Source organism: Canis aureus, chromosome 10 (assembly GCF_053574225.1).
Source record: "Canis aureus isolate CA01 chromosome 10, VMU_Caureus_v.1.0, whole genome shotgun sequence".
Classification (NCBI taxonomy): Eukaryota; Metazoa; Chordata; class Mammalia; order Carnivora; family Canidae; genus Canis; species Canis aureus.
Genome location: NC_135620.1, coordinates 70,230,378 through 70,246,649, shown reverse-complemented (window position 1 = coordinate 70,246,649; position 16,272 = coordinate 70,230,378). Strand labels below are relative to the sequence as shown.

General features: G+C 57.4%; 1 protein-coding gene across 1 annotated transcript; it reads left to right on the top strand.

The window, feature by feature from the left end:
- Window positions 1–1,758: 1,758 nt before the first annotated feature.
- AMBP (alpha-1-microglobulin/bikunin precursor) lies at window positions 1,759–16,272 on the top strand. Its single transcript, XM_077913033.1, has 11 exons — window positions 1,759–1,776; window positions 3,124–3,333; window positions 4,341–4,483; window positions 5,859–5,935; window positions 6,969–7,085; window positions 7,543–7,644; window positions 8,354–8,400; window positions 13,864–13,945; window positions 14,996–15,163; window positions 15,402–15,575; window positions 16,122–16,272. The coding sequence occupies exons 2-11, from the start codon at window positions 3,217–3,219 to the stop codon at window positions 16,142–16,144; spliced, it is 1,050 nt and encodes a 349-aa protein (XP_077769159.1). The 5' UTR covers window positions 1,759–1,776; window positions 3,124–3,216; the 3' UTR covers window positions 16,145–16,272.

Here is a 16,272-nt window from a genome sequence, read left to right as displayed (position 1 = left end):
GACCCCCAGCTCAGCCATAAGCTGGGTGACCTTGAACCTATCCCTTCCCAGAGCCCCCACGTCCACCTGACAATGACCCCCCCACTCCTGCTGAGCCTTCTGCCTGGGGAGGCCCCTTCCCCTCCGCTGGGACTGCTTCCCGAGGGACCCGTTCCTGGGGACTCTGGGGCCCTGGGCACCCCCAGGAGGGCAGCGGCCCCGGAGCCTCCACCCTCCCGCCCCGATGGCCGGAGGGGGAAGAGGGGTCGGCACCCCCAGACCACGGATGACCTTGCATCCCGCGGCGGTCCAGGGTTAATTTTTAAAAAGCAGCTCAAAGTCCAGGTGGGCTTTGGAAGAGTTTGCCCTTTCTGTTTGCTCTGGTTAATAATCTCAGGAGGGCAAACATCCCCGAAGGCGAAGGCGGGCAAAGGGATCAACATCCAGGCCTCGGCGCCCCCGCCCCCCGGGACAGGCTGGGGGCTGAATGAGCAGCCCCGTGCAGAAGAGGCCAGTGTTTGTCTTTCCCCCGGTGCGGCCCAGCCTCCCCCTGGGGCCGCTGCCTCGACAAGCCCGACAAGCCCGGTGCCGACCTGCCGGGAAGAGCAGACGAGCCACCGTGGAGCTGTGGGCAACCTTCACGGGGGACAGGGGGTTGGGGGGCCCTGTTCCTGCTGATTCCTTGTTGGTTTTTCCTGCTGTGCCTGCTCGGTCTCCCCAAAGACGGCACCTGAGACCCTCACCGGGCAGGGCAGTGGGCAGGCCACGGAGCGCTCGGACACCCTGCCTCACTCGACCCTTGGCAGACGCAGCAGGGCCCGCCAGCTCCGGCCTACAGATGGGGAAGGCGGGCCTCGGAGGGGAAGGTCATCCGCGGAGTTAGCGGAAAAGAAGTCAGGGCTTCTGGCTCCCAGTTCTCGGAGCACCTCTTAGTCCGCCTTCCTACCACCACCACTAACTACCCAAACCGTGGGAGATCGAGAAGCCCTGTGAACAGGAGGGAAGCTAATTGTCCCAGAAATCTAAGCCGAGACGGTTGGTGTGACTGAACATGTAACGTGGCTTTGAGCTTCCTGGCGGCCAAAGCAAAAAGGGGGAAAAATGCTGTTACTGGCCAAGCTTTCAGTGATGGAGCAAAGGGAACACGCTCACTTAGGAATAGAGACATATTTGCCCCCAGTGCTGGGTGGCCGGAAGGTATTGGGTGGCTCTTACAAAGGGATGTGACACACCTGCCGGTGCCACTGCGGGGAGGGCTCAGAATTCCTGATTCTCACCTGAACGCGGGCCTTGCTTGGGGAACCCCGCATCCGAAGGGGGCATGCCCAGCTGTAGCGGGGGCGGGGCCTTCTGTGAGTGGGGGATGTTCCTCTCTTCACCCAGAGGGCCTGCAGCGGCCCTGGCAAGAGTCTGAGCTTTGGGGACAAAGAGGCCTGGGTTTTTAAAAACCTTCATTTAAATTGGTTAATGAAGGGATCCTCAGGTGGCTCAGCGGTTTGGCGCCGCCTTCAGCCCAGGGTGTGACCCCAGGGTCCTAGGATCGAGTCCTGCATCAGGCTCCCTGCATGGAGCCTGCTTCTCCCTCTGCCTGTGTCTCTGCCTCTCTCTCTCTCTCTCTCTGTATCTCTCATGAATAAATAAATAAAATCTTTAAAAAAAAAATAAAGCCTTTAAATAAATAAATAAATAAATAGGCTAACCAACAGCAAACAGTGTCCGAAGGCCGCTGCCGCTCCCAGAGAACCACAGCTGGGCGCGTAACGCAACAGAAGCGTACTCCCTCTCGCGTTTCTGGAGGTTAGAATCCCCCAGCAGACGGTCGGGCCGCACTCTTCCTCGAGTTTCTAGAAAAGAACGCTTGCCTGCCTGTCTCCTAGCTTCAGCAAGCCCTTGACTTGTGGCCGCCCCCCTGCCGTCCTGCCCGTCCCTCCCTCCGTGTCCCTGAGCCCCGGTGTCTCTCCTGCTCCCGCTGGGCAGGGCCCACCGCCCCCGACCACATCCTAAGGTTGCACCCACAGGGGAGGTCGCGGGGACGCCAGCTTTGCAGGGGACGCTGTGCTCCACCTGCTACAGACGCATTCGCCGGCCGATGGGGGAGCCCCGGCGCGGGGAGGACAGGTCCCTCGCCCAGCGTCAGCGCAGGTGCGGTCTGGCTCCCGAGTCCACCTCTCCGCCGCCACCCGAGGCCGCCTGTCCCAGCAGCTCTGCCTCCCTGCGGGGGAGACCCGGGCAAGGCGCCTTCCCTCTCAGACACTCCAGTCCCTGTCTTTAGTTTCTTTTCTTTTTTTCCTTTTTTTTTTTAAGATGTATTTATTTATTTGAGAGTACGAGACAGAGCGAGCACCCATGGGCAGCAGGGGGTGGGCAGAGGGGGAGGGAGAAGCAGACTCCCTGCTGAGCGGGGACCCCCTCCCCCCCACGTGGGACTCGATCCCAGGACCCTGAGATCATGACCCGAGCTGAAGGCCGATGCTTAGCCGACTGAGCCCCCCAGGCGCCCCTCAAGTCCTTTCTCTCTAAAGGGGAAAAATGGCTCCAACTTTCTAGGGTTGTGGTGGGGATTGAATTGAGCTCCGTGAAGTGCTGGTGCAGAGCGGGCCCACAGCAGGTGCTCAGGGACCGGAGCTGCTATGGAAATCATTATTATTCCCACTATTATTTGCTAGGGCTACAGGAAGCCAGGGAAAGCCAGGGGTCAGAGAGGGAACTCTGGGGACAGGGTGCCTCAGTGCCAGTCTAGTCTGGGCCTTTGGCCTCCCTGTGGTCTCCGCTGCTTCTCCCCGGGCCTCCGTTTTCTCCTGTGAGGCAGGGGCCCCATCGGGCTCATTCCACTGGCTCACGGTAGCGCGAGGTCCAGGTGGATGACCCCGCGGGAAAGGCTGCGGGTCGCTGTCTCCTCTTGCAGCAGGTGGCGAGTCTCTGCAGGGAGCCTTTCGGGGCCTGAACCCAGCCCTGGGCGGCGTCTGGGCCAGGTTGTGTTTGGCCAACGCCTCCTCTGAAACAGCCACTCTGGCCTCCTGGGGACCACTGACCCCGGGCAGGACACTGCAAGGGATCGATCACACCTGGCCTTGGGGCCCTGATTGGTTCAGGCCGAGGAGCGCAAATACCAAAGTCGTCTACAAGCTGCGACCCCCTCCCCAGCCTCAGTTCGCAGCCGCCGTGGGCAGGGAGGCGGTGGTTCCTCTGTCCCCGCACCGAGCCTGTGAGTGCCACCGCGGAGAAGAGCCCAGAGCCATGTGGAGTCTCGGGGCCCCGTTTCTGCTGCTGACCGCCTGCCTGGCCGCGAGGGCCAGCCCGGTGCTCACGCCGCCCGACGACATCCAAGTGCAGGAGAACTTCAACGTCTCTAGGGTAAGGCCGGCCTGTCGGCGGCCAAGGCTGCTGGGGGTCCGCGCAGCTGCCCTGCGGGGGGGGAAGCGCCCAATCTGGATCTCAGGGCTGGGTCCCCGAGGGCCCTTCCTGCCCGGACGGTCTGGGGTGCCCCTGCCACTCCGTGGGCCTCAAGAGCGAGCCTGCGCCCCCGGGCTGCGGGGGGCCCTCGGCCTTCCAGCGCACGGGGCAGCCCACCCTGGGAAAGGCCTTGTGCGGCGGCCGCTCCTGCTGCCCGCTCGCGGGGCTCAGCTTTGCCGACTTCTGGGCCCCCTCGCGGCTCCCCAACCTCCCGCCACTCGCCTGTCCCCACGAGCCCTGTTACCAGCCTGGCGGCCGACGGAGATCCAGGGGGCCCGGGGCAGACGCGGGACAGTGCGGAGACGGGGCACAGGACAGAGAGGGGGCCGCGTGGGCACCGTGTGGGGAGCCCCAGGACCCCCTTCCAGCCCGGGCGCTGTCCCCGGGCCCTCGGTGGCCTTGAGCCAGACCTGGCGCAGCCGGGGCTCTCGGCCCTTCCAGCTGCGGGTTTCGTCTGTGCTCAGAGCCGAGCAAGGGCCGCGGGTGGAGGGCACGGGAGCGGGGGGGGGGGGGGGGGGCGTGATGTCAAGGCCCTGAGGCTCGTGGCTCCTTCCTCAGCGCCCAGGAAAGAGGGAGCAGGCTGGACCTGAGCTAGGTCTGGGAGGGGAGAACTTTCCAGCGGCCCTGGGCTGCCTGCAGGGCGAGCTCCTGTCCCGGGAGTGGGGGGTGGGAGGAGAGGACAGCAGCGCTGTTCCTGCCCTGCGGGGCAGCAGTGGAGGATGACCTTCGACCTCGGGGATCTGGCCTCATCCATGGAGCCGCACAGATCCTGTGCCTCCGCCCAGCGCCCCGGGACCCCACCTGCACCCCCGGCCTCCTGGGCTCTGGGACAGGACAGCCTCGGGGTCAGAGGATGGGGGGGCGGGGGTCCAGCGGCGCAGACCCTCAGAGCGTGTGGCTGCTCCTAGATCTACGGGAAGTGGTTTCACGTGGCCGTGGGCTCCACCTGCCCGTGGCTGAAGAAGTTCATGGACAGGATGTCCATGAGCACGCTGGTGCTGGGCGAGGGGCCGACCGACCGGGAGCTCAGCATGACCAGCACGCGCTGGCGGTGAGTGAGGGGATGGGCTGGGGGGCCTGGAGACTCATGATCGCCACCCCCAGCCGGGCCTTGCCTCCGAGCCCCCTCCCGGCCCCCCGGCCCCCCCCACCGGGCTCTCCTCGGGGCCAGCGCCCCAGCACGTGCCTGTTTCCAAGCCTGCCCCCCGATCCTTGGGTGTCCCTTGGCTCAGGCAGGGCCCCTCCAGCCCCCGGGACCCCACCTGGAAACCCGGAGGGAGGGGGGAGTCGAGATTCCTCTCTCCGCTGCCACAGGCCGGCCAGCCCACCCTCAAGCCCTGTCCTTTCTCTGCAGGCCCTCCGCGCTGTCCCTTCTCCCATCTGTCCCGTCCTGCCCTGACCCTGCCACCTGCCCTATAGCTTCCCCTTGCCTCCGGTCTCAAACCTTTCACCAGCAAACAAAAGACTCTTGAAAACTTAAGTCTGCTTAAACCTTTCCTCGGCCTAAGCCCTTCCTGTGGCTCAAAGTCACCTCCTTTGATGTGGCCTCCCGGGCCCCTCCCAGCCCTCACCAGGTACTCTGTGAGCCACCCAAGTAGACCTTTCAGTTCCTGGAACCCTCCACCATGTTGCCCCCATGTTCCTTCTACTGGGAGAACTTCTCCGCATCGCCCTGGGCTAATGCCTGTGGATCCTTTAGGACTCGGTTCTGTGTCACCTCCTCCAGGAAGCGCTCTCTGACCGCCATCCCCCACCCCCACCGCAGCCCAAGGTTCAGGTGACATGCCTTCCTGTGGCTTCTCCTGGCCTGGCACTTACCCTCTGGCCTGCCCCCAGGCCCTGCTCAGTAGTAAGGGCACCGGGCCCACAGAGTCCGTCGTGCCCTCCTCCGCATCCTCAGCAGGTGGCACAGGGCCTGGCACATAGATGTCACTCGATAAACATTAGCAAGCTCATTCACAGCCGTCGTAACAACAGCCGGTCCGTGCATAGTGCTGGCAGCTGTTCGGGGGATCTCGTTGGATCCTCGCAAGTGCCACGTGAGGCTTCATTATCCCCACTTCACAGATGGGGTCCCTGGGGCCAGAGAGACGCGGGGTGACAAGCGCATGGAAGCCTTTGTTGGTCACCCTCCCTCCCCGTGCGTCAGTGCGCGGGGCAGACTTGGCGAAGGAAGCAGATACTTAGTGCTGGTCCTGCCTAGGGGATGGCGTGGACTAGCCCCTCTGTCCCTCTGTCCCTTCGCGTGTGAATGGGTCCCCTAGGCCTGGTGGGAGGCTCAGATGCGACATCTGGGAGGGTTTCTTTCCAAATTCAAAAAAAAAAAAAAAAAAAAAAGCAAGGAGAGGATCATCCTGCGAGAGAGTGGGCGTCGGGACAGTGGCCTGTAGCAGCGGCCACCTTTCTTCCGGTCTGTCCCTCTCCAGGAGAGGCACCTGCGAGGAGATCTCTGGGACTTACGAGAAAACCGGCACCAGCGGAAAGTTCCTCTATCACAAACCCAGTGAGTTGAGCTGGAGGCGTCGCCGCGGGTCTGCCCTGGGCTGGAACAGACCCTGACCCCGCGGGGGCTCGGAGGCTCGCTTTCTTCCTGCCTCCGCTCTCTCTGCCCCTAAAGCCTTCCTTCCCATTGTTCTGAGATGTTCTCTAGGCTTCCTGGACATTCCTCCCCTTCCCCCTCCTCCTCCTCCTCCTCCTCCTCCTCCTCCTCTTCCTCCTCCTCCTCCTCCTTCTTCTTCTTCTTCTTCTTCTTCTTCTTCTCTCTCTCTATCTCTCTCTCTCTCTCTCTCTCTCTCGAGCATCCAGAATGAAAGGGATGGTGCCGAGTCCCGGGGATAATCTATGTAGAGGATTTCATCAGGCCTCGTGGTAGGCATCCGCAGTCGGCTGATAGGAGCTTGCTAAGCACCTACCGTGGGCAGGGACCGTGGTGCCAAGTGACAGAGGGGCCTGGACATGAATTTATTCATTCATCCAGCACATGTTTAACAAATATGCTCTATGTGTCAAATAATTGTATCAGTGGTTGACTATACGAATGCTTGGGGAGATGGATGGTTGGATTAAAAAACGAGCGAGAGGAGAAGCAGTAAAGGATTGGTAAATGAATATATATACGGATGGCAGGTAAGGAGTTAATCAATCATCTAATAGATTGATGGATAGATTAATGGATGGAGGAAGGAAGGAGAGGAGGTAAGGGAGGAAGAAAGGAAGGAAATGGATGGATTTATGGTTTGATGTATGGAGAGGATGGATGGATGGGTGGGTGGGTGGGTGGATGGATGGATGGATGGATGGATGGATGGATGGGTGGATGGATGGGTGGGTGGATGGATGGATGGATGGATGGATGGGTAGGTGGGTGGATGGATGGAGTGACGGTCAATGAACTCATGAGAAATATATGGAGGAGAGACAGGTGCATAGACAGAAGGACAGCTGAGTAGATGATGTGTGGGGGAACAGGGAAGGACCTCAGGCTAGAAGAGCCTTCTGACCACCGATCCCCATGGCTTCCTGCATCCCCCGTGCAGAGTGGAACCTCACCATGGAGTCCTATGTGGTCCACACCAACTATGATGAGTACGCCATCTTTCTGACCAAGAAATTCAGCCGCCACCACGGGCCCACCATTACTGCCAAGCTCTATGGTAAGGGCCGGGGGCTAGATAAGCTCGCAGGAATTGCGAGTAGGAGGAAGCCTGAGATTCAGGAATGGGGAAAGAGTCGAGAGCTTTGCTTTATCCTTCTGAGAAAACTCCAGTTACGGGAAAGGTGGAGACATTTGCTCTCCCTGAAGGAGCCAGAACTCAGTCTCTGACCTCTTGTGGTCTTTAAAATTCCAGACCCCGAGAATCCCAGAGCTTCCGGGCCCTTAACAGAACCAGCAGAAAGAGCCCACACGTGGAGATGTGGGGGACCTGGGTGGGAGCCCGGGAGGGACACCTCCTCCTCCGGTGGAGCCCATCTTCCCATAATTGCGCTAAAGAGATCACATTGGTTTGCGAGTTTTCAACTTCTGAAGGAAAATCACTGGGCAAAATAATCGCAGGCCCTGGCATCCCAGGCACCCAGGGTTCTGGGCATCTTCTCTGCTTCCCATTGCAGGGCGACAGCCACAGCTCCGAGAAAGCCTGCTGGAGGAGTTCAGGGAGGTCGCCTTGGGCGTGGGCATCCCCGCGGACGCCATCTTCACCATGGCCGACAAAGGTGGATGCTCCCCACCCCACCTCACATTTCTGTCCCCTCCTCATTCTTCACAGCCCCCAGAGAACGCCTTCCCAGCCCCTGGGTATTTCCTACAACCCTCTGAGCTAAGTAGGGTTATGGTCTCCGCAGCCCGCTACAGAGAGGGCAGCTGGGGAGCCCCTGTCTTCGCAACCAGGCACACAGCATATACGTAGCAGAGCCGAGACGAGATTCAGCGTCCACCCTGGTGCCACCTGTTTAAGTGAGGTTGTATCCAGAATCCGTAGGTGCCTCTGGGGAGGCAGTTCAGTGTTGGTATTAAGAGTATGGGCTCCAGAGTTAGAGTTCTGAGGTTCAAGGTGAGGTGTGTGACGTCTGGGGAGTCAACCTTCCGGAGCCTTACTGTCCTCATCCGTAAAATGGGAGGTAGGAACGCCTCCCTTGTAATAGTGGCTGTGAGGAGTCGATGAAAGAAAGCCGTTAAATACAACAGCGCTGCGCCCGGTGTCTAGTGAGTGCTCGATAAATGTTAGCCATCGCTGGGCCCGTGATGGTGCTGACGGCAATGACGGTGCGGCCACCAGCCGGTGGCTTTTCCAACGAATGAGCCATCTGTGAAGGGGGCTAATGCCCAAGGCAGTTCCTAGCATGGTGCCCACCTGGCACACGTGATTACCGTACGGAAGAAACAAAGCCCTCTTGCTCACCTCTCTCCCCCGTCCTGACCTAGGTGAGTGTGTCCCCGGCGAGCAGGAACCAGAGCCTTCTCCATACATGGTGAGCACCCCTTTTTCCCGCTTTATCCCCACCCCTCCTGCCTGATTTTTGCTGTCCTCGCTTAGATCCTGCGGTGGTGTGTGGGTGGGGTCACCGAGCGGGGTTGAGAGGAGGCAGTGATAGGCCTGGGGCCTTGAGGCCGACACTCGCAGGGCTCAATCCCAGATCTGCCATCTGGGCCATGTGCGGCCCCATCCAGACTTCACTTTCCTTCTCTGTGAAATGGGGTAGCTACCCTTACCTTCCACGTGCTAGAATTCAGTGACGTGTCGGAAAGCTTCTTAGCCCCGTACTGCCTACAACCAGGCCAGTACTCAGTGATGAAATAACGGTGCTCAGTACTCAGTAAATAAAAAATAAAGTCATTTGAGCTCCAAAAAAAAAAAAAAAGGGGGACGCCTGGGTGGCTCATTGGTTGAGTGTCTGCCTTTGGCTCAGGGCGTGATCCTGGGGTCCCGGGATTGAGTCCCATGTCGGGTTCCCTGCGGGGAGCCTGCTTCTCCCTCTACCTGTGTCTCTGCCTTCACTATGTATCTCTCATGAATAAATAAATAAATCCTTAAAAAAAAATAGTAAACCTGAGAGCAAGCAGCTTCTCAACCAACTCGCCTCTCCTGTTCTGCCTTTTGATTTTTTGGGCTTTGTTACTCTTCTGTTTTATTTTCCTGCCTTTACCATATTGATTAAGCTTTCTTCATTTTTTTCTGTGATTATTTGGAAATGATACATCCTAATTTATCCTACTGTTGTGTGTGTATATTATGTGTGCAGGTGTGTATATTTGTATATATTTATATACATAAATATGTATTTCTTATATATATAAACTTTCAAGGCTATGTTTCTAAACAAGTACATATTCTAAATATATCAGATACAGGTCTGAAAATTTTTTAAAAATACAAGAAAGTAAAAAAAAGATAACAGCATCCTTATTCCTACATAGAATCGATACCGTTAACATGTTGTCTGTTGGCACCTGTATTTTTAAAGAGAAAATGCCACTGATCTTATAAAGCTGACATATGCTCATTACAAGGAATTGAAATTTAAAAATAAAAATAAATAATGTATTAAAATAAATAAGAAAGAGTTGAAATAAGGCAGAAACGTATCTAAATAAGAGTTAAAAGAAAAATGCCACCACCCAAAGCTACCAGCATTCACATTATTCCAGGAATCGTGACGCGCCCACATGTGGAGAGTAGGACGGATAGAAGGAATGTTCCAGCGAGCGATGCACAGATTTGGGCATAGCGTTAGGAAATGGCATTGTATCTGAGATTCCAGGTCTTAAAAGCATTAGGCGTAGTTTTATTTGTATTTTTTAAAAGATGAGTGGGCTTCTCGCGCTTCCAAGCAAGCATCTGCCGCCACCTTCCCCAGGCCCTGAAGACGAGCTCTGTAGGGTAACGGATTCCACCCTCACGCCTATGAACACAACCACGGCCTCTCCATTCCCGAGTTACTGATTTCTATTCATCCCTTAATCAACGCCGTTTCGTCACCAAGTGGTGTTTTCAGGGCACGCTCTAGGAGTTTTAATCTCTGAATTCTTGCCTGCCCATTTCCTTCATACTTGAATGGCATTTTGCTTGGGCGTCAGATTCCTGGGTCATGCTTCCCTTCCCTTGGAACGTGCTCTGCGCCGCTGCGTTGTTCTTCAGCACGAATCATGGCTCTGGGAGAGCCTGAGGCCGCTCTGATATTTCTTCTCCTTGTAAGCAGTTTGCTTCTTTCTGCCCAGATGCCTGGGCAAACTATCCTTGAAGATAATCTACATCTTTTTTTTTTCCCTTTCCTTTTTTTTCTTTTTAAGTAGGCTCTAAGCCCAACACGGGCTTGAACTCACAACCCTGAGATCAAGAGTAGCGTGCTCTACCGACGGAGCCCGCCAGCTGCCCTGCAGTCGGCATCCCCACCAGGGCATGTCTTGGCGTGGAGAGTCCACATCAAAGTTTTCTGGCGTACAGTGTGCTCTTTCCGTCCCCAGATTGCATCCTGGCCTAGGGGCTCTCTGGCACTACTCGGAATTCCTCTTCCGTTCCCTTCCTGGGTTTTGCTACCTCGGGAACACCTGCTCTCTCCTGGGGCGTTTGTCTTCCGCACGTACTAGGTGTTCTCACGTTGCTTTCGCCCGTACTCCCTGGGATTCTCAGCAGCCTTTCTTCTGGGACAGTCTTTCCATTTAGCAGCATCCGTCCTGGTCCTTGCTGTTTCTGACTCATTCACTAGCTCTGGATGAATCTAGTCTTGGTTCTCAATTTGTTTATCTAGGGCCCGGGTTCTCACTTTTCATCTTACTCTGTTTACCATTTTGTCTTTGAGTCTTGTCTTCATAAATACGTGTCTTCACTAAGGAGTATTCCATAGCTTGAGGCCGCTGAGGAATGTCCGTCTGCTTGTTGAGTTCCATCTTCTCCTTCGTTGGTGTCGTAGGTGGGGTTTCCTGGACCCATACCTGTGGAAGGAAGGGATGAGGGGAGGAGTGAGCAGGAGAAGCAGAGCTGTGAGGTGCTCGCGGTGCCTCAGTCAGCCCCGTGGGAGCTCTAGAACTGGGAGGGCCCTTGGGGGTTGTGCCATGAGGGTGCCGAGGGGCCCCCAGGTCCATCAGTCTGGGGAGGAAGCATGACCTCGAGCGAGAGGGGTCCCGTGAGCTGAGGCGGTCTCCAGCAGGGGTTGCCGGCTCAGCTGGGAATGCAGGTCCATTCCTGAGGGGACGCCTAGGCCGTCGTGACAAGGGCCACCACCGTCAGGCTCTTTCTCTGCTTCAGGCTATGTCTTCTTTCAGACACGGGGCTGGATTCCCTGTACCATTTCTTTTTCTCTTGCGCCTGCTTAGTTTTTGTGTCTGTTCTGATGCGGTGGGGTGGGGGTTTCATTTACTCCTTGACCCTTTCCCCACTAACATTGAGCCGAGTGCCCTCCCACCCAGATGTAGTCTCAGGTCTGGGGATTTTGTGTTCCATCTACCTTTCTGAAGTCCAAGGAAAGGGTGGGAAGGGACAGGGGTGGAAGAGCTCTCCTCGGGTGCACCATCTTGGTTGGAAGACCCTTGCTTGCTTTCTCTTTTGAAGAACTTCTAAATGTCCTATGTGGGGTTCATGCCCCCGGTCAGGGCAGGGACGCACATCTGTCAATACCCCCAGTGCATTAGATCGTGTTGCCCCAGAACCTACACTTAGAGAGAGTCAGCCTCTGGTCCGTTTTCCTCTTCTCTTCCCAGAAGTCATCTTCACCGCTCTTGTCAGAAGAAGAAAAAGAGAGGGGCCCTCAATTCCCTTCTCTCAGGATTTGGGAGTCTTGGGGAGAAGTATCAAAAATTTGATGACTTGGGAGTTAGAGGGCAGAGCTAGGAGCTGACCATTCTGTTCAGCTCCAAAAATATTTGATTTCTTTCCTTCATCAACAATCCTGGTTTTTGCTTTAAACTATGCCCCTTTCCTTGACTGAGTGATGCTGATGAACATCTGGAGATTGGTATTCTGGATTCATTTTTTTTTTCCTGTTAGGTATTGAAGAAGGCAACTTGGAGGGGAATTTCAATCTGCCACTTTCATCCAGATCTCGGGGCGGGGGTGGGGGGGTCTGTATTTCTTTATCAGTGTCAAGAATGAAACCATAAATATTGACTCCCCTTGCACAAAAAGAGAAATGGAGCACACCTCCATTTCTTCCTTTCAGGCTTCCCACATGTCTGTCTTTGTGGATGTGATCTGAGATCGATGTTTATATTGTCCACCTTTTGAGAATTACTTTGAACATTTACAGTAAGTTGTATGACCATCGTAATAGTCATTTAGCCTCAACTCTCGGTTTGATTGGCTTTATGGTTTTTACCATCATTTCTTTGCTGTCCCATCACCTGTTTCCTTGCACTTAGATTCCCTTTTCAATCAGTGGGAATATATATGTTTTTTAAGATTTTTAAGTAATCTGTACATCCCACGTGGTGCTCAAACTCACACCCTTGAGATCAAGAGTTACATGTTCTATCACCTGAGCCCCCAGCCAGGTACCCTGGAATATTTCTAGAAGTAGTGGGGATTTTTTGTTTTGTTTTGTTTTGTTTTGTTCTGGATAAACACATGGATGGGAAACTGCTGGATCCTGACACGTGTGAAGATGTCTGGCTGTCTGTCTATGGCATGGCCAACTCCTTGGATGAGTACAGAATCCCGGGGTACCACCTTTCCCCTCTTAGGACCCTCAGATGCTGCTAGTTCCTCCAAGGGCCCCTGGGCTCCTTATCCTTTGTGTCTAGGGAATGTCAAGGTGAGGCTCTTCATTCATTTTGCCACATTCCCTTTGATCCCTATTGATAATTGGACAACTCAAGTCTTTCTTCAACTCCGAAAAGTTTTCTTCTAGGATTTCTATATCGATCCCCTCTCCTTCTAGAATTCCTACTATGTGAATGTCTTTCTTAGAATCACTGACCTGCAGTTTCTTATGTCTACTGTGTGGTTCAAGTCAACGAAATCCTTTCCATGTCTGGTAGCTTCCCGACTTCTTTCCTCCGCTTCATTTCCATAACCGTTGGCCCCTGTGCTATTGATGCAGCGTCCTCTTGAATTTCATTGATGATTTAAGTTTTCTCCTGCTTCTTACTGTCATCCTGGCTCTGGTGGAGAATTTCTCTAGCTCAGCCTGATTCTTCTGAGCAGCTGCATTCTTTGAGTTGTTCCACAAGTTTTCTCTTTTCCTTCGCCCTCCCAGGGAAGGCCTGTGTGCCACCAGCTTGACAGTGGGGAGTCCCCGATCGTGGCTTTTAGTCACACCTTCAAAGGAGAAGGGCAATGTTGAAGGTTACTACAGATCTTTCTCAGATACCGGATCTGTCTTGAGGAGAGAGACCGCCTGTTGGCTGGCAGTTTCCCTGCTCATCCCTAATGGCCCCCGAGATCCTGCCTCAGTGGGCTGTAGAGAGCCTTGGCCCGCTTTGGCATCCTGCCCTGCTCTTCAGTCCTCGTCACCACAGTTCGAAGTGTTAGGGTCTGTCTTGAGGTCCCTTCTCCATACTCTCCGGGTGGCTTTTCCTTTGCTAATGATGATGGTCTGGCCAGGCCCTCCTGCAAGCCATTCACGTCCGTATACTCCGCCGTGTAGAAATGCCTTCAAGCTCCTAGCACAGGAATGCTGCCCTTCCCTGGTTTCCAATTCAGATAGTTTCTTTCCCACCATTATTTTATTCCTTTGGACATTTCAACTAGAATTTGGACACCAGGGTATTGCTTTACTTCACGGTTCTGATTTTCCTTTCAGATCAGAAACCTGCCCTGGGATGCACATTCTGGGATTCCGGTTGATGCTTTGGGGAAGATAGTTGCTTAATCGTATAGTAACAGGGCTGCCGTCTACATCCTGATCCCCAAAGCTCAGGGTCTGTCTATATGTTCCAGGGCTGCAGGTGAGCGATAGTGGCAAGGTCCTCGCAACAGCTTCTCTTTCTCTCTACCGCAGAGAGCCCGGCGGGCTGTGCTGCCCCAGGAGGAGGAAGGATCGGGCGCCGGGCAACTAGTAAACACTGTCTACAAGAAGGAAGGTAATGGCCACTCGCCTTTCCACCCCCTTCTGTCATGCTCCCTAGAGGAAGGGCCCGTGGGCGGCTCACCCGGGCTGCCCTCACCGTCAGGAAGACTCTTTGTTATTTGTCTGCTGGTCAAGGCCTGGGACTAGAAGAGGTAAATCAAGACCTCTGTGCGGTGCCAAGGGTCGGGGGGTGGCCCTTGGGCTCAGGAACTCGCAGCTCCAAGAGAAGTGAGTTCTGGCCTCGTCCGTACCACTGCGTGGCCTCCAGCCTTGGTTTCTTCGTCGCTGCAGCGGGACGGCGGCCTGCTGCGCTCACGATCAGGGCCTTCGTGGGGGCGAGTTGGGGGAGGACGTGAGGCTGCTCTGTGTCGTTGACGGTGTTCACGAAGGACTCACTCTCCACCTTGCTCAGCCAACACTGAGCCCGCCTCTCCCTGTGGAGGGTACTGGGGTCAGGGAGACAAACCCATGTCTTTTTGGAACTTGTGGCCTAGTAGGGGAGGCAGGCAGGGAAGGAATTGATGGGCCCCAAGGGAAGGTTAGCGGAGGGGTTGGGGGAGCTCAGGATGGAGGGTCGGGACCAAGGAGTACTTCCTACATGAAGGGGGTTCATGCTTCGCCCAGGTACCCAGGGTGGGTTCTATGGAGGATGACATTTCAGGGGCAGGAACGAGGGGAGCAGGGGCATGGCAGTGGGACCCCAGGGCAGAGGTGAGGCTGGCTGGCCGGGGCCTGGCGAACGGGCTGTCACCTGCTATGATCACAGTCTCTGGACGGACAAGACCAACAGGGCGGGTGGTGGGTGGTGGGTGTGCGGGTTGCTGGGCTAAGGAGTAGAACGGACACTGATTTGGGGTCCAGCAGGCACATCATGGTTCTGAATGTCAGCGCCGTGTGCTCCTGGGCAGGTCACCCTGCCTCCAATGTCCTCATCCGTAAGATGAGTTGACCGACCCCTCTGAGGGCAGAGGGGCAAACCAGACGAGATGGGGCACGGTCAGCACCCAGGCTGGCGCCGGGCCCACCGCGACACTCAGTCGGTGCTGCCGCCGGCCCCCCGCAGATGCCTGCCAGCTGGACCACGCGGAAGGCCCCTGCCTGGGGATGGTCACCAGGTATTTCTACAACGGCTCCTCCATGGCCTGTGAGACCTTCCAGTACGGCGGCTGCCTGGGCAACGGGAACAACTTCGCCTCCGAGAAGGAGTGTCTGCAGACCTGCCGCACCGTGGGTGAGCGCCGGCCCCTCGCCTCCGCGCCCCAAACCCCGGGCCCCCGGAGACGACGCCGGGGTGGGAGCCCAGGGCCGGCTTCCCGAGTCACGGGAACTGCACTCTCGGACGCGGGTGTGCCAGGCGAGGGGTTGCTTGTCCCGGGTCCCAGCTCCAGCCCGGGAGGAGCCCCTGGGTGTCCAGCCGAGCCGGGCCCGCCGGGCCTCAGGGCCGCTGACGCCCCCCCCCCGCCCCCCAGCGGCCTGCAGCCTCCCCATCGTCCCCGGCCCCTGCCGAATGCACCACAGCCTCTGGGCCTACGACGCCGTCCAGGGCAGGTGCGTCCGCTTCGTGTACGGGGGCTGCCAAGGCAACGGCAACAAGTTCTACTCGGAGAAGGAGTGCAAGGAGTACTGCGGGGCCCCGGGCGCCGGTAGGTGGGCCCCCGGCCGGTGTGGGGGGCACGTCGGGCCCAGCGGGGGACGTGCCCACCCGCCCCCCACCTGTAGGCGGGGCCTAAACCTCATCCCGTGGGGCCCCACGCGGGCCAGCCGCGCTGGGCGGGTGCCAGGCTGAGCCCCGGTGCTTCGTCCGTGAGATGGGTCGGAGGGCCCAGCTGGTGGGCCCCACGGGGCCGGGCGCACGCAGGGCGCGGCCACCGGCACGTCACCGATCGGCGAGCGGGGGCGCCAGCAGCAGGGCATTCGGGGGGGCGCAGCCAGCGGACCTCCGGGTCTCATCCCCCGGGCGAAGGGCGCTTCGGGTAAACCGGCAGGGGCCAGCACCCAGGTCCCCCGGGCAATGCGTTCTGGAGACCCCAAGTCTCCGGCAAGCGGGAGGTTCTGGCTTCAGGCGCGGGTCCCAAGTCAGCCCGGCAGCCTCCCCTCACCCACCAAGCATCCTCGTCCCGAGTGTCCCCCGCCCCCAACGCCCCTGGGCGCGCCCCGCACCTGCTCCCCGAGCCTCTCTGTGTCCGCAGGGGACGAGGAGCTGCTGCGCTAACCCAGAGGACCTGTCCACGGGCCACAGCGGGGCAGGGGTGCAGGCCGGTGCCCCCCCCGTGCCCGCCCCCGTGCCCACCCCGTGCCCGTCCCCGTGCCCACCCCCGTCCCCCACGGCAGGCCTGGCCG